Source organism: Rhopalosiphum maidis, chromosome 1 (assembly GCF_003676215.2).
Source record: "Rhopalosiphum maidis isolate BTI-1 chromosome 1, ASM367621v3, whole genome shotgun sequence".
In the NCBI taxonomy this organism is placed as follows: Eukaryota; Metazoa; Arthropoda; class Insecta; order Hemiptera; family Aphididae; genus Rhopalosiphum; species Rhopalosiphum maidis.
Window position 1 is genome coordinate 58,389,915 of NC_040877.1, and position 27,730 is coordinate 58,417,644.

The window sequence follows — 27,730 nt, forward strand, 5'->3', positions numbered from 1 at the left end:
TAATGCTATTTACGTGCAATATCAACCAATTTGCCGTCGAATCGTCTTGTACAATTATTGACTTGGATCTTCCGATGACTAACACTAACCTAATAATAATAAAAATAATGGAGTGTACATCAATTCAGGATTTTTATTAGTTATTTTGAAAATCGACGAGCTCATTCACCTAGCTATAACCTATAACAAGCACACCCACAACGAAATACTTAAGAACAACCCAAGAAAATTTTTATTCATGATTTAAAACTTATTCGTTTTTATTACAATATATGTATTTATAATATAGACATAAATATATTAAGTTAGAATTATGTGTTAATATAACTTCAATTTACCTAAAATACTAAATAGTTAAAATTATTTATACATTTATGAATATAGCAAAAATGTGTAAACCGTAAAAATATAAATCATTTAACGTAAAAGCAGTTTGATTGTAGTTACCGTAATTCCAAATCAGAAATCAGATTCACCTAAATTACCTGTAAAAAAAAATGTCTTTTTAAAAAATTTGTAATTTACTTGCAAAATATCAAAGCGTTCCAAATGTTGCCAATAACGAAGTATATAATTATAATATATAAGAATATAAGATTAACAAGTTGTTCCAATATCTCGACTGGAATTTCTGATAAGCAGAATAAATGAACTAACGTCTACCGGGCATTTGGAACACTGTCTACAATAAAACATATACAACAATCTAACTGAACAGCACACAAAAAAATCGAAAACCAAATACAAAAACTACACCTTTTGTTTCGTATATTATAACGGTAAAATAATTAGTTAAATAGATTAAAAACTAAGTCTAAATATACATTCATTCAATGTATATTAATTATTATTATATTGCAATGAAACGAAGACGTTCAAATATTTGATACTTTTAACCAACAACTGTACTACTGTATAATATAATTAAATATTTATATATAAAAAATGAATATACACATATATACGCATTATAACAGTATATTCCAAAAGGTGGAGTTATTTAATAAAATAATAATGTTATTTCCAACTGTGAAGAAGTTAACGCAGCACAGAGCTAAGAAGAAAACGGAATACGTGTAGGGGAGAGTATAATATTACAGTCACGGACACATCATTGATGCCCGTGATTTGGACGATTGTATAATATTATTTAATAATATATATATACACATCATTGCAGCGCACATCAACCTCGTTTATTTGCAAGTGTATCATACGTTTCGTACGTAATCATAGGTAATCCCACTCAAGTGGGGTAGTTTAAAGCGTACATGCAGTGGAAGCCGGTGTTGGGTGTATATATATATGTGTGTGTGTAAGGTATAGAGTATAGACAAAGTGCAGATGCCACATCGTATAACCGTATAGGCACGATATAAGTCGTCTTTATGTGGACCAATTTAGGTACTTATTTTATGAATAATGACGTATATTTCAAGTAAGTGTAGTGAGAGTGTGTATATATAAACGAGGTTGGCGGTAAAAGTGTAGTACAGACTATGTAATATGTGTATATAGAAATATAGAGAAAGAGAGAATGAGATCAACTGCATAGAGAAAACAACAACCGTTCACAGACTCCAAACAACGCGTATACCATATAATACCTTATAAAATCGTAAAAAAAACCCAAACGATAGAAATGAAAAGTGCGGGGGTATAGGGATGGGAGAAAAGACGTGTTCAAGATTCGCCCTTTTCAGTAGGAATTTTGGGACACTTGAACTTGGTGGTGGTAGTCGTCGTGAGCTTGTAGTCTGCCGCAGAACCGCCGCCGCCCTGCAATTGCGTCGCGATAGTTTTGAATGCCTTCGACGGCAGTATGTCGTATCCGAAATACGGGCAAGCGTACTCCCAGCTCTTGTAGTAACTGTCATATTCCGTCCGGGCCAAGTCCGATTCGTAAGTCCGGTTTCTTCCGACGATGGACGGCGTGGACGGTGTGGTAGCCGCTGACGAGTAACCGGAAGTGCAAGACAACGACAGCGGCGGTGGGGGGGGTTTGTTTCTCGCGTCCGTACCGCCTTTGCTGAAGTCTGCGCCATCAACGTCGTCATCGTCGTCATCATCGTTGCGCTGCAAAAAGTCGAAGAGGCGCGAGTGCGTGCACGTTCTTTGATATTTCTTCGAGCTGACGCCTCCGGTTCTGCCGCCACCGACCGTATCTTTGTCCGAAGTCGGCCGGCTTGCCGTGTCGGCTGACGACGTTGTTGTAATAATGCCCGAGTCAGCATCGTCGTCGCGATCCGATGGTTGTCGGCAGTCACCGACCGCATCGTCATCGGGCAGACAATTATTGGCGCCCAACGATTTCTCCAGTAGGTTCTCCGGCAGACAAACGGCGTCCGACGGTTTTTCGTCATTTGAACATCCGTCGTTATCTGACGTAGACGCGGTGTTGGCCGACCCATCTGCACCGTCGTTATTGATTTGCTGCCAAAAGTCCACCGGTGAACTAGCCGATACTCCTTCCTGTAGCTCTCTGCTCACCGTCATCTCGGCGGCAGCTCTCTTCGGCGGTAACGTCACCGTTACCGTCACTTCACACTGGCTCGAATCGCTATCGTCGCTGTCCGGCACACAGCATGGTGAGCATACGATCTCGTCGTCGGCGGCTTCTTCTTCGGCGATAGTATTCAACACGTGGCCAGCATAAACGGTGCTGTCTACCACTGACGCGACGCCGGTCTGCACCGGTTGTTGGAGTGTAAATTGTTGTTGTTGTTGTTGTTGTTGCTGCTGCTGCTGATTGATCACAAATGCAGAACCAGTGCAATGCCAATCGTGAAATTCTTTTAGATAATTGTAATGTTCCCAAAATTCGGGACAAAGAAAAGGGTAAGGGGTATGTGATTGCAGGTTTTGTAAATCATTTTGTTGTTCTTCTTCTTCTACAAAACAAAATAAAAAAAACAAAAATAACGGCCGAGCTTGCTAATCGCAGTAGTAGAACGTCGTCCTTGGTGCTAATTCCACAATTCAACTTTCTTTTTTTTTTGCACAATTTGTTTTAACTATTACATAGACATTTGATGTGATTAATACATAAACTGTTTCATTATTTAACGATATATGTTAAATGCATGTATATGTACATTATTATGCAGTATAATGTCCACCGCCTACGAACACGCAAATAATACGTATTCTCTATTATGCAAATATCGTTAAAAAGTATTGCGTAAACAACTTAATGACAGTACAAAATATAACATTTGCTTTGGACATAAAACATAACTCTATGATAACTGCAGAACGACCGATGTGGTATAGTATTTTCATTATTGTTAATTATAGTTTTTTGTTACTTACAAAGGTAATTACTAATTAATATTATTTAATAAACAGCGTTAAAATAAAATAAACAAATATAATCAATATTAGTATAATAAATACATTTTAGAAACATAACTTTATAAATTATAAATTTATAAGTAATGTAAACAAATATAAAATTGAATTAAAATATTATTTGAAATAAAAAAAGCAATTAAATACTTAAACAAATTCACACAAGCCAAAAATTTAAAAAATAATATTTTTATCTTTCAATAATAAAACTAAACTATTTCTACAACAAATATTATTAAATATAGGTTAATAAATTTTACTAACATACAAATATACAAATTTAAAAAATGTGTTTAAACCTATAACTGAAACACCTCATTAGATTATTTACTGAATTACAGGGCATTATTTTAGACATACATTAGACCCCTTATACTTTATTAAACCTAATAAATACGCCAATATCTCAAAAACGTGGTATGATTCCTCAGGTTGATAATAAAATAAAATATTTTATTTTATCATATTTAAAATTTAAAAATAAATAATAAAGTTATTAAAAAAAATAAAACAGTAAAATAGTCTAAAAATAGTTAAAATAGTATTTAGTAATCACAAGATTAAATTTAACTAGATATTTCTGAAACTAAAAACCATTTAAATAACTGCTTATTAAAAATTAAAATATATTTAGGTTTATTATTGTATTTTGGTATTATTTTTTAGTGTTCGTAAATTAATGAAAAATATAGATTAGTGATGTCAGTACGAAGTTTTTTACTTCTACATCTACGTAATTATAACTTATTAGTTATTATCAAATATTAACTTGATACTTTAAATTACATTAATCTCATATAATTTATAAAACCTTAAAAATAATACATCAATTATCCAAATAAAGGAGTAAATATTTTTGTAATAACACACGATAAAAACGAAGAAAGTATTAAACACTAATAATTAAATAAGCGATTTTCTCATAATCGCTGCATGAGTTAGCAAATTATAATTAATTAAGTGTCGTAAAGATAATAAATGAAATTAAAAGATTACGTATAGGTAGTAAAATTGTATCATATATTTGATCGCCTGCTTTCATTAATTCTATACTTAGTCAAATACAAAACTTTGAATTATGAAACGTTACCGTTATTTTGGCCAGTCATAGCTTGTAACATTCTGAATGATCTAGATGGTATAGAACCACCTGTATACTTATGGGGTTCTGAGCCGACAGGTCTCTCTGACGGTGGTACATACATTTTGGATTCTATAGGTTCAACTAAAAATGTATCCATTAAAGCATTAAACTATAATAGTATATAATATGAATACATCATAATCTGTTAAAATGTATTTTTACCTGATACGTAATTGTTAATCGGTACCGATTGTTTGTAGTTGTTATCCATTGGAACTGTAAAATTTAAAATCCAATGTGAAATTTACAAAATCAAACAAAAATATGGATAAAATATGTATCAAAGCGAAGCTCAAAGCATAGCAATTCACTAGCGCGTAGCCTAAATCTATCACGGTAAATATATTTCATTAGTATAGATAAAATCTTGAGAATAACAATCACATATAGGGATTTGATTTAACATTTTTTTTTACCCGGTGCAGAGTTCGTTAATGTTTGCAACATTCGAAAGCTTCTAGATGGAATCGACGCACCTTTGTAACGAGGATCCGTTTCGTTGTGTAAAAATTTATCATCATCAACTGATAAACGTATACAAAAATAATTCCCTTAATTAATATATTATTCATATTACCCGTTTAATTATACATGTATACATCAACTAAAATTAATATAAAAAAAATAGTAGTTAAATGAGTAGGTACCTAGGACCAAGGTATATAATTTTGAATATTTTATACTTGATTAAAAAGTCAGAAATTTAACCGATTCTAAAATGTGTCATGATAACAGAAAAGCGAGCATGTTGCTTGGTATGTATTTTACCACCACCGAATAATAAAATAAATTTTTACCACTATTTTCCAAAACTTTGAATATCTTGGAAGGTATAGAGCCGCCTCTATATCTTGGATTTTCTGTATCTACATTATTAGCTATAATGATAAATATTGAAATTCTGCGAATATTTATTACTTATTGGATACCTATATTTAATTTTTTTTAGAATACAAACCTTGAGATTTAACCCTACTCATGAAAGATCGATCGTCATCACTTAACTGCAACTTTCTGAGTTCAGACAAGGGTAATGACTGGCTATTATAGGGCTGAGAACCATCATAAAGCATTCCTGAAAATTATAAATTAATATTTAAATAAAAGAAATGGTTTATTGAATTAGCAAAAATTAAAAAATAACTATGTTTAAGAAAATGATAGCTGCTAAATAGGTAATATGTAAAATATTACCTATTATTTATATTAGTTGTGTCCAAATCATAAGTACTCAAGTGTATTATTATATAAAATATGCAAGTATATGTGTTTATTTAAATTTATAAAATTTAAATTACTTAAAATATTTAGGTATAACTGTATAAGTATAACAAACATATATATTTTGACACTGTGAAAATAACTTCATGTTTATAAAATTCTTATACAGATATTTGTTGAACATTTCAGATATCTTCGGTTATTCGTTTCGAATTACAACAAAAAAGTAAAATTCCTTTTTTTAAAAATTGGTTATCAATAATTTTGGATTTGGTTCAATTGGCTTCAATAGTCTGTGCTTTGTGTATATTTTTTAACTACTTTTCTATAAATATCGTTAAAAAAAATTTCACTCGGCAAAAAGTATAAAAATACAATACAAGGTTCATCATAGATTTTATTAAAGATATAAAGGTAGGCATGATTTTTTTTATAAGTATTCGTTCAAATGTTTGATATAGTTTTCAAATTGTTTTCTAGTTAAAAATTTATAAAATTTAATGACTAATTTGTATAGCTAATAAGAGTTGAACATTTAAAGTCATTCAAATTCTAACTTCAAAAGCTTATAAAAAAAAATTCCGTCTATGTATTTTAAGTACTTTTATACAGAGAATAATCTTATGTGGAAATCTTATTTTGACCCAGTTAAAATTTTTGATTGACATTTATAGAAAATGAACTAAAAAATAATAAAAAAAATTCTCACGCCTAAAAATATAGCTTGAAAAAAGTTAAAATATTTTTAATAATATACAATTATAAAATAAACATGGTGAAAATTTTAAATTCGAAGTTCGCTCAGAATCTAAAATAATAATCATTATTATAATATTAATTAATTGTATATAATAGTCACCTTTTGGCTCGGTAATTTGTTGGAGCACTTTAAATGAACGTCCTTGTATCGGTTCAGAATCATATGAATGGTTTATATTATTCTTCAACGGTTGTGTTGGTATTTGTCTATTAGTTTCAACTCGTACAGGTAAAACTCGTTCTTCTGATTTATCAACCTAAATAATTATTCATAACAATTTATTTAAATTTTTACGAATTCGTAAAATTATTAATTAAATCTAATATGACATAAAAATATTAAAGTAGCTACTTAAAAATAATCACCTGATCAACATATTCTTTTTTGTTTTGAGTCCACGGAGCTGGAGACGGTTGAATTTGCGTAGCCTTTTGCATCCAAGGTGTGGGCGACTTATTCAATTGTGGTTGTTTCTGAACTTGAGGCAATAGACATACTCTTTCTGCGGCAGAGCGCACGTTACACACTGGTTTTTGTTCAACGTTTAGATTCATCTCTTGTTGTTGCTGATAATCTGGAGATTTTTGAGGTACTTGTTCCGGGCTAGGTGGAGTCTGGGCATTTCTTTCTAAGCGCCTTTGCATTCGAGGACTTCTGATTTCGCTCAAGTCTAATCCACCCGGAAGATACGTAAATGGTTTTTTGTCTTTAGTAGCCATTGCATTTTGTATAGTTGATGGTATTTCCCTAGGCTCATTCAGCTGAAAAAAATCATTATCGTTATTAATAATTAGTTAAGTGTACAATTATATTATAATATTATTAATAAAAATAATGTATTCACAGTGTATATCTATAGTTATATAAGTATTATATGTAACGGTATACAAACGGTTTAATTTTTGTAATAGTTAATAATAACCAATTTTCTCTAATAAACAGAATAATTAATTTCAAATGATTAAAAGTATCAATATTTAATTTGTTGAAATTATAATAATTTGAGTTATGAACCATTATTCTAGAATAAAGTTAAGTGGTTTGTAAATTCGAAATGCACGCATATTTATTATTGTTCTGACTTAAAAATATAACTGCGGTTAAAACGTACTATAAAGTGTAAAAAACTGTATCATAATACTTATTTTAATCATAAATGAATTACACATAAATGCAATTAAAATATTTTATCTAAATTTGAATAGTATTTTACAATCATAATTATTCCTACAGTAAAAATAATACAATGGACAAAAATATATTTAATATATACGAGGTACATACAATATAAACTCATACCTAATTTTACTCTTACGTGAGCACCTAATAATGTTTTATTACAAATTGAATTGACCTATGTTGTTTTAATTTATTACTATTAAATTTATAGTTTTTAAATCTACTAATTTCTTTAAGAATTGTTTTTATTAAACCCAATAACAATAAATGCTTAACAATATAAACGAGAATAATGTATTTAAATATTTTCAAAAGTTATAGCGCCGCTATTTTATATTTATCTTAAACAAACAATAATTAAAATGTACTTAGATTTTTTACCATTTATTATGATTGTAATATACTAGAATATAGTATAGGTACATAGAAAAAAAAAACAATAGTAATATTTACCTCAGTTTTTATTCTAATAGCTGGAATGTGTCCACTGTGCAACATTGGTGGTGGTGGAGGTGGTGGTGGACCACCTTGAGTTGTACCTCCTGTAAACAAATAACATTAATTTATATAAGGCTTAATTATAAATTTTGTAAACAAAACCTAAATATTGCTCACATGAGCATATGTATAAAATATAAATGGATATATTACATAAGCGAGATTTTTTTATTACCAGAATACTGCAGTGGTGGTGGCGCTGGCGGGGGTGGTGCGGACATATCTCTATCGGCTAAGTCGTTCGCTCCTATTTGATGCCTACATAATATCAAAACAAACGGTAATATTTAATTATTAATGTAATGTACACTTATTCATACAAATTTCAGTTAGGTTAAAAATAGTCTACGTAAAAAGTAAATATAAAATTATAAATATTATAATACATAACAAGATTTGATCGTACCTGTATTATTTATAATTATGACTTACTATATAATAAAACAAATTTTAAAATTTTTTGAAACTTATATAGAATATGAACCTATAAATCAATGCTTTTTTTATATGAGTCTATATATGCTATATTGTGTATCGAGTGGTTTAATAATAGCGTGCGAGTACATTATTTTATGCACTAGTGTTTGAAATTGTCATTGTGGGGGACAAGCTACCATATTTGGATCGAAATGAGCTATATTATATTTACGCTACTCGAGAGTCCGTTCGACCGTCTGCTATTACACGATTTATCTCTGCTTGTTGTATAGGTACTAATACAAACGTTTTGCAGGATCAGCCTTGCCCACGTGCCCTTGAACAGGCGCCGCTGTTTAGTTTTTTACTCTTCAAACAGAAAATACATAATATATTTTCAACCTTGCCTATTCTCACGTTGAATTTTTTGTCGGTTGTTTATATCTTCTATATTTACGATTATTGTGTGTCGTTAAGGTCAACGGTAATTTGATTAGATTACTATACTATATTATACCATATAATCTATATGACTATTGCTTTGGAAAACGGAAACTGCACCGACGTACACGGAAATATGAGATTTAAATTATGTACACCGAAACAAAAATAAAAGTTATATTAAACTATAGTCTTAATTTAATAAAATATAATATATTATTTAGTAAATTATAAACGCAAGTCATATGCATGTATTTAACCTCCAGATATCTCAAAATATATACGTTTATTAGGTATGTTTTATGTCCTTATATTATATAACTGTTTATTATAAGTATAACATATTGATACGAATATGATAGATATATTATTAGAAAATTATTATTAGATATAACTATGTTTAAAGTAAATTGCAAATCAACGAAGATGAAAATCATCTTCACAAAATTGGGAGGTAATGAACCAATGGGGCAATAAAATGATCTTTCATTTAATGTGACGAATGACAACCAATTACCTGAATTACCTATACGATTATAATTTTATTATTTTTCATTACTATGAAATAACTTATATAATTAACACGAAAGTATAAAAAAATGGTCATTATTTTAAATTTTTTTGAAAATAAAATAAATGATAAAATTATTTCGAGTATCAAATTCTATGTTATTGGTTGTATTACTACTCTCACACTGTAACAATTAATAGATATACAATTATTAAAGATATATTATTTATAAACTGTAACTACGATTAACGATTACACCAATATCCAACTTTAAATAAGTAGGTTGTAGCTACCTATAATATTTAATGGAAGGGGTATATTTTATACAGTCTATCATTTTCATCACTTCAATTCAATTTCAATATTAGGCAGTCATTTGATTAAACAATTAACTATCAAGTGGCCTTCATTATAATATTATTAGCATAATTATATATTTTTAATTTTTTAATAAATAGTTTAAACTGTACTGTAGTATTCATTATTGCTACTAATATGAGTAAAAAAATAATTTAAAAATGTTCTTAATGAAAAAAGATTATTTTTGAAGGAGAAAGTTTAAAAAGTTATATTATTTACCTATATTTTTGAAAAGAGGTTTATTTTTTAAGTATTATTAATATTATAATAATTAATTTATATATATTTTGTATATGCATAAGGTATATTATGCACTACTGAAAATTATAATATATAACAGTATTACATGATCGAAATAATATTAGTAAAATCCCTCCTCCTAAAAATTATCTCATCCTACATCCTTCACTATCCTTGATAAGTTCAAAAAATAAACTCATGCAAACATATGCGCCAAACAATATGACTCATCGGTGTATCACATTTTGTACAATTATAATATTTTGTATTTATGAATTAAGATTAATAAAGAAATACAAACTAAATTATTTTAATTAAACTAAAAATAAATTTATTTAAAATGTAGCTATTACAACCATTGATGATATTATTGTTTACGAATACCTCTAACTCAAATTAAAGTTAATTAAATCTAAAAGTTTGATATCAGAAATCATACTATACATTAAAAAAGATACTGACATAACCAAATATTTTTAATCAAAACTATATACAAATATTATTTATATTATATTATTATAAGATTATAAAATATTTTTTTAAATTATATTGGTAATGTTATAATATACTATATAATAACATAATGTTCTGTGCATGATAATAATAATAGCAATATTTAAATTTGCATATTATAAAAGCACTTGTATAAATATAATTGTATCTGTTAAGTTTGTATTTCATTATAAATACATGTATACTTATTTATTTAAGCCTATTATAATTATATAATAAATATAATATTGTGTTTTATTGTTTTATATAAAAATTTAAATGTTATTTCAAAATAGAGCTCATCGCACTCATCGCAGTACAATAATTCCAGAAACCCTGTAGTCTTCGAAATCTAATATTTTTAATTTGAACTAATAATAATTTATGTCAGTAAAAAAAAGATAAAAAAATAAGATAAATTGTATATATGTACATATAATTTAATCATTAAACACGTCATATGTTGCGATTGAATAGGAATGATGATGTCATAATAATGAAATCGTAGAGAGAACAACAATAATACAAGCGTTGGCTACTGATCAAATTATCTGAAATATAAAATGATATTGGTAAGTGTAAAGAGCTGTATGAACAAAATTTCAAAATTAAAGATCAGTGTAAAAAATGAAAATTAAGTACCAAAACATTACATACTTACGAATATAATTATTTATAAAATGGGTACCTATAGGGTAAATTATAGTTAATTATATTTATATACATTTTACATGCAATATATTCTACCACTCTTCCAATTTAATTTTGAATCATGAAATAATTGTATGAGGTAAGATAAATTACTCTTATACCAATCTCTTAAAAGTAACTGCAAATATTCTAATTATATTTTTGTTTAATTAACCAAGGTACTATAGATACTTTAGTAATAACTATGTATATCATAGAATTCATGAACTATAAGTAAACAACATCAGTATATTGTGTTAAAATAATATTATAATTGTTTTAAATTAATATAGACATAATGCGATATCAAGCATCTTCTCATGAATACTGCACTAAGTACAAACTACAAAGAAAAGATTAATATAGATATTCCTAAATTTAATAAAAATATTAATGCAAATAATTAATTCTAGTTACAATTTTTTCATAAGGAAATCTTAAAATTAATATATTTGATTTTTATGATATAAGATTTTTTAATTTTTATTGTAATTTATTGATAATAAAATAGTATTATGTTGTATTGTTGTGTTTTTTCGAACTGTCTATCAAGAACTTTACCACAAGCTATCAGTTTATCGTAGTCGCAAATATTATTAACTCTTAATTTTATATATATTTTATTTTATTTTTTTACATAACTATGTTATCCTCATATAGTAATGTGGTATCAATAAATCATTTTTCTATTTCGTATTTTTTTTAATAAATATATATACATCGACAATTGATATAGGGCTGCAGGAAACATTCCACGCAGCAGACTTACAATATACTGGAGAGCTGTCGATCAATCCCTTGATCTTGAGTAACTTGGTGTTCCGGCATCGCGTCAAGCATAGCGTTGGCTTTATCGTTATAATTCCCCAAAACATTTCTGTACATATTATACACAAGTTTTCGCACTCTGGGATCGGTTCGATCCAATTTCGACGCTTCGGCGGTAGCTGTGGTCGTCATAATTTATGAATTTGAGTGAAAATTGTATGAATTATAAATACGGACAGATAGATATTAACGGCCGATGGAACATGCAAGAATATAGATTATTATAATATAAAATAAACGCATTCGTGTACACGGCAATGATATAAAAAAGTCATAAAACAAATTCATGTATAATAGACGTGCGTACTCTAAGGCGACGCGGCACTGAATGCGAGTCAGATGCGTCGACTATCGTCTGCAATTTGTCCGGTCTCCAGAGTATAATAACTAACCGGTCACTCGGATAGGTATTCTAATTCTATACTATACATGTATAAGTGATTGTGTTTTTTTAATGACGCACTAAACACGATTACGCGCAAATATTGTTATAGAACAAATTTCATTTCATGTGTGCGTTTACGCGAACAAGAGATAGCTTGTTACCTATATGGTTTTATATAAATATAAATTATAGAAGATTTTCTACGGACGTCAGTAAATTTAACTCAAAAACAATAATAGGTAATTCATGTTTAGTGTATACATGAACTACAGAGATTATGAAAACTTGGAATGTCCCGTATTACTTAGTGTTTGTTGTTTCCATTCATAGTGAAGAAATATTTTTTAAACTATTTTGAAATTTTGTATTATGGATAATTGTGTAATATTAAATTTAATAAAAATAAATATAATTGTTATTTAATATATATTTATTAATTGTAATTTGTAACGTCGTTCGTTGTTACAGTCCTATAGAATATATTTATATAATAATAGTGCATTACGGCACTGAGAACGACATGTTATTTCAATTAAAATTTGATTATGACTATAAAATAGATTAAATTTAGATTAATTTCTCTGTTATTATTTCTAAAGCTGTAAAAATAACTTAAAAATCAGAAGGATACTTTTTCATCAAACACTTGTCTTGCTTAAGTATCAAAATAATTCCATAAAAAATTTAAATTAGATTTTAATCAAATGCTATACTCAAACTGAAGCATAGCAATATTATTATAATATTATTTTAACTAGTTATAATATACATTATCTATACAGTGTACAACTAATTATCAAAAAACTAATGATTTATTTTAACAATGTAACTATGTAAGTAATTACTTCAATTAAGTACTTTTTAAATTTAAACAGTAAATTTCAAACAGTGGCTTAATTTCAGTTTTCAATAGAGGGGCAAAAATTTTGACCGGTCAAGTAAGTAATTTCAACAAAATAACCACTCGCAATCACATTTCTGCTTACATTTGCCGTCTTGCATATTTTATATAATAGATATATTCTTCTTTAAACAACGAAACATTTTTTATTTGCTAACAACATAATTTTACAAACAAAATAGCAGATATTTTATATTTTATTTAGTTAAAAATTTGATAATTTACGATTAAATAACAAAAACATGTTTAAGCAATTAGTGGATAGCTTCTTGTTTTAATTTTTAGAAATATGTCAACTGCACAGAAATAAAACCATAAAATATATTACGTTTAATCAAATCTGCGATTAAACTTTATGATTAACTGATATTATTATTGTTATTTTATATACGATAATATAATTTTTCTTTTCTTTCACACAACTTATATGCACGTCCTTAGTCTTTACGCGTCTATGCTCTGTCAAGCAAGAGAAACGGGCCACGGAAATTCTCCGCATCTTCACGAGACATCCCACTATAGTAGAACCGGTCTTGGTGGAAGGGTATTATGTGGGGATACGCAGAAAACTGATTTTCGTAAACATTTTTATTTTTAACTTAAGTATTATATTTTACTTTTTCTTAAGTATGTTCTAGCATGTTATAATATCTTTAAACAGTTTAATGCTTATTGAAAAAAATTATTGAAATTCTCTGTTTATCAATTAATAATTTAAAATTCAATGTATTTTATATTGTTTATTATTTGTATTTTGTATTGTTATAAACTTATAACTTATTTTACGGAAATATAAAAATATTTTGTTGAAATTTATAATTTTCAAACAATTAAAAAGTTAAAGGTCTGAGGTTTTGTTTGTTTAGCAATTTAGCATTAAATTAAACTTGTTATTAATAAAATATGTGTGATAAATAATTTAAAATTTGTATACATAACAACAAAAACATTATATTTACAATTAACACAAATACAACAGATTTATGATGCATAATGATGTACTATTTAATAATAATAATGAGTATTTATATACAATGAAATATAATTAAATAAATTGTTTATTTAATAATTTTTATATATATGAAAATTAAATATCATTAGTTATTACTTATTAATATTCAGTATTGACTTTTATTAAACAGGTAAGAGTAAGTAATAAGTACACGAAATTATGAATTATAATTTTTAAATTTGGCCAAACCGTGTTAAATTATATTTGATCTGTATGCGTGTCCCAAATGTCCCACAAAGATATATTAAATTAAAGTATTGTAACTTGAAATAACATGGATTACCGTTCCACTATTTATATATGAAACTTTAAGTATGATGACCAGTTTGTATACATATCATACAATCATTAATATAATTTAATATTTATAAATAATAGCGTTGAGAACCCTTTGGCTTGCAAGTAGATTAGTGAGCATATTTAGTATAACAATTTAGAAATGTAAGCAATATATTATTTTTATTATTAAACAACTACATCGCCAAGACAGTATGTAGATGTGTAGTATAAGCAGTTAGTCGTACGCGAGTTTTCAATAAAATATATATCGTGTTAAAACTCTAGTAGTGAACAAGTGATTTAATTAATAAATGTTTCTAAAAAATATATTGACAAATCGTGTTGATGATTGAAATACACCTGTAAGAAAAACAAACTATTTTCTTTTTTAAATATACTCAACGGCCTTAAACGGGCGAGTTACAACAATAGTATTTTAAATATTTGATAAATGGATATAACAAGTTATACCTATATAAACATTTATAGTTAAATTCTTAATATATCAATAAATAAAAAATATATATACCATACCTATATAAAAAATAAATATATAATATATTAATTTGTCTATACCTATTATCTATAAAATATTAGTCATTATAAAATATCAATGCTAATACAATAAAACATAAAATGATAAATTAAAGTTAGCATATTATTATTATTATGAAGTTCCATAAATCAAAAATATTTTTTAGGTTTCTAGTTATTATAATATATTAATTTAGTACTTATTATTTAGCATATTAAAAACTAATTACATGAAATCATTATACTTAATAGTTCAGATTCAGAAAAATGTGTGGGTCGAGAGAAGTACCTATAAACTATTCAAAATGGTTTTAAAATTCCAACACAATAATAATGTTATAAAAATTAATAACTTTTATGTTTAGTATATTAAGTGTATTAGTATTTACTTTTTAAAAGGTATGCTTTAATATTCCAGTCTTAGCGTATCACTCTGCACTTATTTTATAAAATCCCACTTCAAATATACCTACAAGTAAAAAACACTTTTCAAGTATCAACCCTATAATATTCAACTGTATTTTTATCGAGATTTTTGGTCTTAAGTATTAACAATTATATAAAATACATAAACAATTGAATTTTTTATCAATATAATATATCTATAATCTATAATGATATAAACATAAAAACTAAATTTTTTTTTTTTTTAATGTCAAAATCGTATAATTTACTGTTTATTTATTTTTGAAAAATGTATAACCAATCTTATACTTAATCGATAAATGATAAAAACAAATCACCAATACGATAAGTATCAATAGGGAAAATTAGTTACCTAAGTATATTAAATATTACATTAAAAGTAAATTCCAACGAAAACGAAATGACAAACCTGTTTTTTTATTTAGTAGGTATATTATTGTAATGTATACCTTCTATCGGTTCAGTTGGTCCAGAGCAGCAGTTATGTATGTTAGAGTTATTTATTAGGATGTTTACGCATAGGAATGTGGGAGGGTCATGCATAATATGCACCCAAGAAGTCCGTACGGCGGTGACTCATTAGAGCATTTCTTTTGATATTCTTTTTGTCTTTCACCGGTCATTGCATATCGCCCAGAATAAAAATAAATATTCTCAAGGTTTAATTATCGATATTACTAAAATAATTCATACATTAAAAAAATTCGTTTAATTGTTTAAATATTACATAATTTATTATAATTCTAAAAATTTAAAGCATAATAAAAACACAATTAGAAATTTTCTTTGTTCTTCATACATTTTTAAATATATATCCACTGAAAAAATTGTGCGGAATAAAATATTTTTACTTTTTATGATCTCGATAAGTTATTCAACTGGAGCGTGTACGCTTATTATAAAATTAACATAGGTATTTAGCATTTAAGAAACTTATAAATATTTTAACCATTTTTATCATAGTTATACAAATTAATAATAACGACAATTTGAACTAATACAATATTTTTTTTAAATACTATTAACTATCTATAGATTTATAATGAAATATTTAATGCATGAAACACATCTTAAAAATGTTATTGTTTATATAGAAATTATGAGACACTGCTTTCTGTGTTGTCTCCGTCTTACAAACTTATAACATAGAAAATTTTAATTCAGCCATTTCAACGTCGTGTTGTTAGTTTTGTAATATCAGAGTGAATAAATCTATTTTCGAACTTAAAGATAAAAACATTATCTGTGTTCTCTTGTTTGTTTTATACAATACTTTAATTTTTAAATGAGTTAAAAGTAGGAATATGTAAAATGTATAGTATTTAAAAGAGTTTACAAAGTTTTTGATCTTATTTTCACCTGGAATATTATACATATAATATACTAGGTTTTCAAAAACTTTGGAAACTCTTAATTACCAGTGAAGTACTGAAAGGGGGGTTAGGGGTTTTATCCCACCACCCACTACATGAACGAATTCTGCGTACGCCTAAATTAATTACTGTATGCCTTATAGTAATAAAACATTGTATGCATATTTTAATATCTACGTTCAACATAGAATGATAATAGATAACTTTTTGTACATTTATTATGTAAAATATTAAACAACTTCATTAATTATATCAATTTATTATTTATCAATCCTAATTAGGCTAATAACTGTTTTCAATATTTTTGAACATTCTGTTTATAATATTGTAATTTTCGATAATTATAACTTGAATTAAATTATTAAATTTTTTCTAAATCATATTCTTAAATATTAATATTGATTTTAAAATAAAATAACTAGATGCATCATACACTACTCGTCACCGTCATATTCTAAGACCGTGGTCGTATAACATAGAATTAACGACAGATATCTTTTATTTTTATAAGGTACCTACTAATAACTTAAAACAACAATATATAATATATATATATAAATATATATATATATATAATTGTATTTATTTATTAAGTTAGTAATGTTTATAAAAATTAAATTAATTTAATCATGGATAGGTATTGTTATTACAGCTCTGAAAAGAAGAAATAAGGATCTATAAATTAGGTTAATGAAAAACGTATTCATAAAAAAATAAAATTCAATTTTGAAAACTTATTTTTTTTTAAATTCTGGCAAAAAGATACCACTCTGTTTTAATAGAGTGCTTGAGTGCCTTTCTGTTGTAAAAATATATTATATCTACAAGTTTGTCAATACAATTTGAAAATATCAATGTGAATAGTAAAATTCGTAAAATACTTAAAAGTTCAAGTTCTCACGAATAATGTTTTTAAATTATAACAAAATAATTAACACAAGGTTATTCATCGTTTAAATATACAATTTTGTCAACATTTAAGCTTTAATATCTATAAAAAAATTGTGCTTATATATTTTTTAAATTTTTTGGTTTCAGTATGATCTATTCATAAGTTACTTTGTATTAAACTTTCAAATCTTAGCTAGATATAAACATTTAAAATTTTATAAACTTTTTACTACGAAATAGTTAGTAAATTTTCGTAATTTGAACGAATTTCGTCTTTTAACGATAAACTAATAATGTATTCAGTGAAAATTTAATGAATCTACCGACAATTGTTTGTTTTCGACTCAAAATTTTGAGTTGAATGAAAAAAATAAAATCGGTTTTGCATACATTTTTTTTTATTACTATCATTCTAATAAATACTAGGAATATTTTACTTTTGACCCTCAAAGTACTAACTAGCAAATATAAATTGACAGAATATTTTTGCTACTTCAAAAGGTAATGACAGATATAAAAAAAAAACTACACATAATTGTAAAATTAATACAATATGAACTTCTCTCAGAATCTAAAAATATACGATTTTACTATAATTTATTACGTTTATTATTATAATGTAAAGAAGGCAACTAAACAATTATATTTCCATATAATACTTCAAAATCTCTAAATACACCTTTGATTCGCAACTTATATGTGTCATTATCATACTCATAGTATAGGTAACATTTTTTTAACGGTTGAAAAGAAATATATTTATATTTATACTTTTGAAGACATTGCTTTTTAATACTTAACCATAATAATAAAAAATCTGAATAAAATTCCATAGTTTTTATAAGTTTTTAATCAGTCTATTGTATAATTATTAAAATCTGAAAATTTATTTAATTAACCTAAATATATACCTATATAATATTAAATATTATAATCAGCTTTACTTCTTATAGAATTGTTTGAATTTTTAATATAGCAATGGTTGGAAAATAATAAAATATTGTTCAATTATTGCTAAAAAAAAAAAAAAACTTTTAAAGAATAATTGTTTTCACACAGTTTAAATTAATAATTATTATTTATTAAGATACTAAAAGCAACTAAAAGAATATTTGCTTCTGCCGAGAATATTATTAGTTTATTACTTATTAGTTATTAGTAAATAGTTATTACAACCATAAAAGTATTAATATAAACGTATATTATGTTTTATTAATAAAAATACCTATACTCGAGATTTTTAATTTGTTCATTCATTTTCTATAACAATTTATTGGATTAATACTTCTTAATTTGAATGTTTTAATATTGTACACTATATATAGTATAAATATAATATATATCTACCTATTATATTATATAAACATAATATACTATATATCACCACACGATAATAATAATAATATAATAATATATACAGATATTATATATCTATAGAGTATAGACTTTAGAATAAGAACATCTATGTATATAATATTTTTATTTTATCTATACAATTCTGCAAACGTTATTTGGTAGTTATGCTTCTGATTATTGAAATGTAAATAATTTAAATTTTACTTTAATTTAAATTATTAATTACTTTATCAATTTGATAATTCCGCCAGAGTTTATATAGTTCTTAGATTAACATTCCAATTTTGAATTATTAATTTAAAATACGTATGATTAATGTTTACTGTAGTAAATGTAAATATAATTATAATACTAAAATATAGTAACTAGGTAATCCACTGATATTTCAATATTATATAATATATAACTTTAAGACTTCTTTTTTAATTATCTTTGTAAATCTTTCTTTTCTATCCTACACATTGTTTTTGTACAATTATTTTGAATATCAATTTTTGTTAATAACGTCAGATTTAAAAGCTTAAATGTAGATGAAATAAAATATAAACTTGGCACTGTCTCACACGTGATATGAACTAAGTATATATTGTAAAAATAGAACTAACTATTACAATTACAATCTATAGATACACCATGATTGAATTATTAAAATATACACACAATATTATAATATCCGTATAAATACTAAATATATTGATTAATGATTTAATTATAAATGTAGTATCGTATTTATTTAACTATTTAAAGATTAAAAAGGGCTTGAACAAAATTACACGTGTGTGGGGTATTGTATCTTTTTAGTGTTTAACATACACATAATCATTCAAACATCACACATACGTCTTATTACTTAAATATTAGGTATATAATTTATATTATGAATTATAAAACAACAAACTTAAAGACTTGTATATAGCATAAGATATCGTATATCACATGGCATTCCTTATAAATACAGCATACCTATAGCGACTTAATTTAAATTTAATCCATAGCGATCGCACAAAATTTCGTTAGGAATGTGTTATTATTAGTAAAAAACAGATAATTTAATTTAATATTCATTAGAATAATAAGCAATTAAAAAAACAAACTTTATATATACCTCCAGGGAACGGAGACTCCTAAACTCATGTCTAATAGGACAAACAAATTTAAACTAAATTAACACTGAACATATTCTTTCTTCTCGTTTTTTTTTTTTTTAATAAAAATGACTAATCTTGCAACTGGACATTGAAAATAGCCAAAATGGACCACCACCACCACTACAGTTTTCACTACCAGGCAGTTGTGTATTTAAAAGCGTTATTTTTAACATATTCATCTTGGCCCTGATACGTAGTTTTTGCAACGCTATTTTCGTACAACAGACACAAGATAATTTGTTTATAACAAATATACGAAATATTAAAATATTAAAATTTTATGAAATTTAGTTATATTATTTATATTAAATATTAATTGAATATATCTACATTATTTGCTTATTAACTTATTAACTAGTTATATTATATTATTTATATTCCAAAGCAGCAGATAAAATTTGTACTGACCTATAACTATACACCTACCGTGCAAAATATAAGCTGTGTTTAAATTATTTTTTTATACCAGGGACGGCTTGATATATACTATATACTATATAAAAAGTTTAACCACTATGCTTACCTTCGGGCAAGAATGCATGATAGCGTAAAAATTTGTTGTGATAAAAACAATTATTAATCATTCCGTTCAAAAATAATTTATGCCCTACGTCTAGAGGGACTAGGTTTTTTTACAAGCAACATTGTAAAAATGGCTTTCTAATAATAAGTAGCTATATTGATATAAAGTCTATAGAAAATAATATTTTATGCGACAATGATACGTATTTTCTTAAAATGTCAGTTGATAGATATATAACTAAATTTGAATTTATAATTTATATTTTTCATATGAATTATATAATACATATTATGTATATAGACACGTGGTTATAGGTACTATAGGTATTAATTTATTATGTTTAGTTAATGATTTGATAAAACTTACTGTTCTTCCTGACTGGAACTGTTGTATATTTTATTGAATTCTTCATCGACTCTTGATCCAGGAGATAAATCTGGTAAATCCATTTGCAAATAATTTCTCTCCAACAATACATTACTGAAAGTTACCTATATTATAAGTTTGACAATGTATTTGTACAGCAAAAAAAAATATTAAATTATATAATATGTTTCTAATTGTTATGAATTACTTTTTTCTTTGGCCAAACTATTTCAACTTGTGACTGAACAATAGGTTCTGGTGTTTTGGGATAGAAAGCCACACTTGCTGGTCTTATTGGACTTGGAGTGCGACGGGCGCTCAAGTCTTCCATTGAACATTTTTCTAATTTTTTCCAAAAACTTTTACAATCATTAGGTAGTCCAGTGACCGAAGTTTCCACATTTAATTTCCAGAATTGTGGTGAACTCGATCTACTTCTAAGGCAAACGGGTTCACCGTCTTTTTGTAACGAATTCCTTCTAGGTTTAAAGTTAGAAAACTGTAATACTTCATTGTCATTCTTAATCGGTGCTGAGATAAATGCTTTGTTAGGTTCTTCAAAATGCAGTTTTGGAGATTCTTCCGAATCCTCAAGTTCGCGCAATTGGTTTTTCGAATTTGCTAAAATTTCACCATTATTATTATTGATAATTTGGCGGTGAGAAGGAGTACTAAGTTTTGATATACTTTGTGGTTTTGGAAAGACAAAATTTTGTAAAGCTTTACAACTCGATGACCTTTTGGGTGGTACGACATTTTCACCCCGTCGTTTTAGTATCAACAATTCAATCGAATTACTCGGTCTTCGAAGAAAACTGATTGCCTGAGACTCGGTCAACGAATAACAGTCTATACCATCGATCTCTAAGACACGATCACCAACATTCAAATAGTTGTACGCTAAAGTGCCATTTTGTATCTAAACAATGTTATTACAACATGTTTTATTATTTTATTTTAAAATCAAAAGAATTTTTTTACTCACATTTCTCACGGTCAATGGTCGCCAACTGTCCCTTCCGCCACATACTTGAAAACCCCAAGAAGAGTAAAGGTCGTTCTTCTTAAACGAAATATTCAACAACTGTGCCATTTATAATAAATTGTCATGCTACTCCGAAAATGTGCATATACCTAAGTGTGTTTGGGCAACCAACTGGCATTTGACTGTGTGTCCTAGTTTTACCTGCCAACAAAGGGCGCTCTAATCAGCGTTCCTAATTAAATTGTTGACAAGCGACCGGAAATACGATACATAAACTTTGGACATTATAATTAAAACATGATTTAAGAATAAATATTACCTATAATATTATTATAATTTATTAATTTTATGTTTTTATTTACAATTGACCAAAAATAAATGCATTCAATATACACTAAATGTACTCGTGTAAATTAAATTAAAGACAGATTTAAAATAATTAATATATAAGATTTAGTTTGTAAAAAATGTGTATAGGTAAATACTATTAGTATAAGATATTTTTTTGTATTTAAATACCCATATACTTTTATAAGCAGGTACCTACAAAAAAATGTTGTCTCCAAATGTTAAAAATTTAGAAACTAAAATAGTATGTTGAATTTTGTGTAATCATAATCAATATAATAACCCGTAATATTAATTTTCAAAAATTTAATAATATGATTTTATGAACAAAAATTATACACTCAAATAATGCCACTCATTCATATTGTTCTAAATAAATATATGTTTAATATTAGATTACCAACACATACACACCACTGTCACCACTGTTTATTTCCTATTTTGAAGATATTTCCCTATTTTGTATAGAACATGCTAAACATAATAAGTGTTCTCATTTGAACTGGATGAAGCACTTGGTATACTTTGGCAGATAATAAGACAATATGATTTTAACTTTAAGTACTTTTTCTAAAACACCAACTAGATTTAATTTGCTACCAGTAATCATACTCAATTTTTAAAATTGAAACAATGTTCTGCTCTAATACGTGATGATAGCCAAAAATAAAAAAGAATTTAAAATTAAAATATGTATTAAATAAAAATATTACAGATCAATTACATGTATAATTCTCAAAAATAAAAATATATTATATACGATAAAAATAACCAAAACAAAACAATTAAGTGTGATTTTGTAAACATAAGTTAAACATATCTGTACTATTAAATATATGATATGTAATATATATTAACTATAGATTAGGTAAAATTTAGTTTTTACAGTTTTAATAAATTCAATTTAAGTTCAATATCATTTTACACAAACTATTATTAATTCAAATATATAATTCTGTAGAAATATAATAATTATTAAGGTTATAAATAAATTAATATGTCTTGAAAGTCAATTACACAAAATTATTTATGTTAATATACATAAAAATTGATATTATATCTTTAATCTTGTAAATTAATGTTAAAATCTTGTTATAAAACTTTATAAATCTCTATTTAAAATAAAACGGTTGCCCTCTGAATGTTTTCCAGCATAACGGTATCGACGTCGACCATATGCAGCTAATTAAAATGTAAATAAAATAAAATAAATTGCAAGTGTACTTTAGACAAATAGATAAACCATATTTTTTCTTGTAAAAATACCTTGATGATGTATTTCTTGTGTTGGTGAAACAGAAAGCGGGGAAAAAATACTTGAAGTATCTGTCCGAGATTGGGATCCAAGAGATAATTTCCAATCAAATCGAAGTGGTTCATTTTCAAGACACTAAAATTAAATTAAACATTATATATTTTTTTATTAATTTTATAGTTAAATATTGAAAACACTAATTTTATAATACTAAATGGTATATATAAAGATATTTTACTTAATTAAAATTCATAAATACTTATATATATATCAGATAAAAATATAAAATTAGTAATTTCTGCAATGTTTTTATCTATCTCTCTTCATCATATAAAAAGTGATAAAGGTGTAAAGGTTTTTAAATTTGTTTAATTTTACAATTATTTAATATGAGCTAAAACATTTAAAAAAATATAAATAAAAATGTACACTTTTTCATTTTCTATGACGACAAAATTCTACCATACTTACTGGGCGTATGATTTTTGTGAATTCGCCTTTAGTTAATGCAGTATCTAGTTCTTCATTAGTAACTGGTCTTGAATCAAGAAATCTCAGTTCTGGTAAATAATGTAAAACAAAATACCTAAAACAAAAATATATATTTACTATAATAATTATTGATCAGTGCAGTGGCGTACGCAGGATTTTTTTAAGGGGGGTGTCATATCATAATTATATGCACAAATTGACTTTTTTTTTTTAGTCCTTGTTTCATAATTTGAACAGATACTTATTTTTTAGGGAGGTGTCATATCTCCCTGACACTTGCCCTACGTACACCACTGGATCAGTGTGTTATTTATTTTATGATTTCTAATAAAATATTTTAATAACCTATATCTATTATAATCGTTTTCATCTTTTTCAAAATCTATTAACTGTGTTGGGCAAGCTTTGTTTCCAATCAAACTGAGAAATCTTAAAGAAGGCATATTATATTTTATCTGGGTAACCAAGTTATCTAAAATTGTGATCTAAACAAGTAAAATACATTCAATTTTAATATTTTTAGTATACTATTTATATGTAATTTTTAAAATATTACTTTATTATTATTCATTGAGAGTATATGTAAATGTGGTAAATAAGGTAATTTAATAGTATCATCTAGATTATTGTTATCTAAAACAAGCTCTTCTAAATCAGGAAATAGTTCGAAATGATTTAAAGTAGTCAAACTATTGAAGCTCAGATCTAAAGACCTGACTTTGGATCCATACATTTTCCCCAGTACTTCTGGAATACTTGTAACATCTTGGCCAACATAACACAACTGAAAAACAATCACAATTGTAATATTAACTCTGGATTCATTTTATTTTAGTGTTATGTGAATATTACATACATGTTTTAAACATAATTAATATATGGTATTCAAAATCAATATAATATTACTATTTCTTCACTTAATTTAGTAAAAATGTAGTAATGACAACCAATATACAATGTTTGTATGAAGGGAGTCACTTCATTTAGATTGTTAAGTTGGGGAACTATATAAGTAAATAATTCTTTACGGTTGTTAATAAATTATTTATCAGTGATTGTTAGGTATAGGAAATAAGAAAAGTAAACTATTAAATCACCTAATAAGGTCTCAACAAATGTCTCTACTCTACAATTACAATATATATTATATTTGTCAGTAAGACAGTAACATATTAAATATGAAAAAGTAAAATAATTTTAACTCATACAATATTTAGAATTAAACTAATTAAACCCATTATTAAATTGATATTAGTAATAATATAGTCTTGCTAATCAACAACAAATTTTAAATTTAAATATAATAATTTTAGATTAGGTTAAGTAATGTACTTATTACTCGTGTTACCTGAGATTTGGACTTAGTAGAATCCCTATTAACAGCATAATACAGATGGGAATATTTGCATAATTTATCTTCATTAGATCTTTCATCATGAACACCTCCACCTGAGTATTATAAGAAGGAAAACCCAATTTTCACTTACAAGATATATTTAAGTCTTTTTATTCTTACTACTTGATAGAACTTTAGTTTCATGCACCGTTGTGACAGTCAAAGCATATGAAAATTTACATTGCTCTGGTGTAAAAAAGTGTAATTTGAGGAAGTCCATTAAAACGTCAGCCTAAAGTTATATTCAAATACTGTGTCCAAGTAATTTGATAAGTAGCAAAATAAAAAGGTTTCGTAGTTATAACATATAATCAATGTATGAATGAACCCATTCAAGTGTAAACACATTTACTATTAATTATTACTTGTGATGTTAGGTATATTGTTATCATTTTTTTTAAAAATCAATACTTACCTTAGATAATCATATTTTTTAATTATTTCCTAACTTAATTAATATATAGAAAAAAATAATATTAATAACTTAAATTTGGATATGAAGCAATTGAGAAAGAATCAAAGAACACATATTATTGTATGTTTTGAATTAGGGAATCTAGTTTGCCTCGAGTAATTAGATTTATTATAATATAATAATTTTAATGTAAAAATCCTATAATAAAAATTAAATTATCAATATTTAATAAACTTTAGTTCTCAAAATCTAAATTAACTATTATGTATAATACATAGTTTTCAATATAGTAGATTACACATTTCAGTATCAATATTTTAATTTTAATTGTTTTAAATAGATATTATTATAACAATACTTAGTTTAGGCACATCATTTTGGAAAATAAAATGCAAATTTTTAAGAATATTTGCTGAAACCATAAAATCTAAAATTCTATTAAAATAAATTATGCAATAAAACATTTTTATTCTTACCAATTTAATTAATTGTAATTGTAATTTTTTCTTTTATATTGAATATATATTTATAATGTATAAATAATAAAAATAAGCAAAGTATGTTATATATAACAATGTGTTATAAAATTATAATTAAATTTACTTAAATATAATAATTATTTTTTTAATATCTATAAATTAAAATTGATAAATAATAACTATATACTATATACATGCAAAAACAATTCAAAATATATGTACCAATAGTATACTTGAAATTTCTTATTACTTACTTTAAATATTTTAGATTATATTCAAATTATATATGCTTATAATTAACATGCCAAAAATGAATGTAATACTTATTAATTATATGAGTTACAACTAAGTTATAATAATATGATCATTACCCGGTTGTTTTGAAAGTTAATTTTTCGTGGGTCTGTAATACTCTCTTGATCCATAGCAAACAATTTTAGATTCAAAAATTAAATTTGATATTTATCAATAATTATATAAATTGACAATATTGTTAATATTTCTTATTTTGTCTGCAATATATAATATTAGATTATGTATTGTATAGTGTAAATTATAATTTATTGGTAACAACTAAGTAAAATATTATAATAACACATTATAATTCTTTAAAATTATATTATACAATTAGTAGTTTACTCACTAGATTAGTAATCAATTATTTATAATATTTGATAAATAATTAATAAATAATATCTAAGATCTATTATTTATTATAAATACAATTGTTGGTGAATCTTGAATAGTTGATTGTATATAATATTATTATCAATTTATCAATGTTCAATTAATAATTTCCATATAATCTGTAGTTCAATTAATATTAAATAATTATATTATGTTTACAAACATTTGATCATGAACACAGTAAGTTTTGAGTTTTCTGTATTTTAAATGTTATCATTGTAAAAGTGCTACAAAAGTCTGATAAAAGTGCTGATAAAAATTATCCATAATTGTTTCATCCACCAGAATGCACTCCGAACAGCAATGTCGTTTTTAGTAGAGTGCCTTAATAGAGATGGTGTCTCTTG

General features: G+C 25.7%; 2 protein-coding genes across 8 annotated transcripts; both read right to left on the minus strand.

Moving 5' to 3' along the window:
* Positions 1–285: 285 nt before the first annotated feature.
* On the minus strand, positions 286–22,463 carry LOC113560436. 5 transcript variants are annotated; one of them, XM_026966305.1, is made up of 14 exons: positions 22,312–22,463; positions 22,014–22,245; positions 21,535–21,947; positions 21,327–21,451; positions 8,329–8,411; positions 8,109–8,197; positions 6,842–7,237; positions 6,576–6,732; positions 5,454–5,570; positions 4,912–5,019; positions 4,658–4,711; positions 4,442–4,576; positions 1,608–2,891; positions 290–485 (listed from the first exon to the last, which is right to left on the minus strand). In XM_026966305.1, the coding sequence occupies exons 1-13, from the start codon at positions 22,417–22,419 to the stop codon at positions 1,684–1,686; spliced, it is 3,225 nt and encodes a 1,074-aa protein (XP_026822106.1). In that variant the 5' UTR covers positions 22,420–22,463; the 3' UTR covers positions 290–485; positions 1,608–1,683. The 5 variants fall into 5 exon arrangements, with proteins under 5 accessions (XP_026822107.1, XP_026822105.1, XP_026822104.1 ...); XM_026966304.1 differs by lacking the exon at positions 4,912–5,019 and adding an exon at positions 5,293–5,373 and having other exon boundaries at positions 287–485; positions 21,535–22,245; XM_026966303.1 differs by having other exon boundaries at positions 289–485; positions 21,535–22,245.
* A 1,200-nt stretch (positions 22,464–23,663) lies between these two features.
* On the minus strand, positions 23,664–27,484 carry LOC113560440 (leucine-rich melanocyte differentiation-associated protein-like). Of its 3 annotated transcripts, none has more exons than XM_026966313.1 (7): positions 27,340–27,484; positions 27,068–27,208; positions 24,963–25,190; positions 24,752–24,891; positions 24,386–24,500; positions 23,926–24,049; positions 23,664–23,841 (listed from the first exon to the last, which is right to left on the minus strand). In XM_026966313.1, the coding sequence occupies exons 2-7, from the start codon at positions 27,119–27,121 to the stop codon at positions 23,762–23,764; spliced, it is 741 nt and encodes a 246-aa protein (XP_026822114.1). In that variant the 5' UTR covers positions 27,122–27,208; positions 27,340–27,484; the 3' UTR covers positions 23,664–23,761. The 3 variants fall into 3 exon arrangements, with proteins under 3 accessions (XP_026822114.1, XP_026822112.1, XP_026822111.1); XM_026966311.1 differs by lacking the exons at positions 27,068–27,208; positions 27,340–27,484 and adding exons at positions 25,755–25,855; positions 25,926–26,191; XM_026966310.1 differs by lacking the exons at positions 27,068–27,208; positions 27,340–27,484 and adding exons at positions 25,755–25,855; positions 25,923–26,191.
* Between the last annotated feature and the right edge of the window lie 246 nt (positions 27,485–27,730).

Coding starts and splice junctions, on each gene's coding strand:
- LOC113560440 (XM_026966310.1), bottom strand. CDS start 26,022: ATGGACTTCCTCAAATTACACTTTTTTACACCAGAGCAATGTAAATTT. Junction 25,856..25,922: donor AACTAAAGTTCTATCAAGTA/GTAAGAATAAAA, acceptor TATAATACTCAG/GTGGAGGTGTTCATGATGAA. Junction 24,050..24,385: donor TCACAAAAATCATACGCCCA/GTAAGTATGGTA, acceptor ATTTAATTTTAG/TGTCTTGAAAATGAACCACT.
- LOC113560436 (XM_026966303.1), bottom strand. CDS start 22,419: ATGGCACAGTTGTTGAATATTTCGTTTAAGAAGAACGACCTTTACTCT. Junction 22,246..22,311: donor GACCATTGACCGTGAGAAAT/GTGAGTAAAAAA, acceptor AACATTGTTTAG/ATACAAAATGGCACTTTAGC. Junction 21,452..21,534: donor TAGTTTGGCCAAAGAAAAAA/GTAATTCATAAC, acceptor CTTATAATATAG/GTAACTTTCAGTAATGTATT.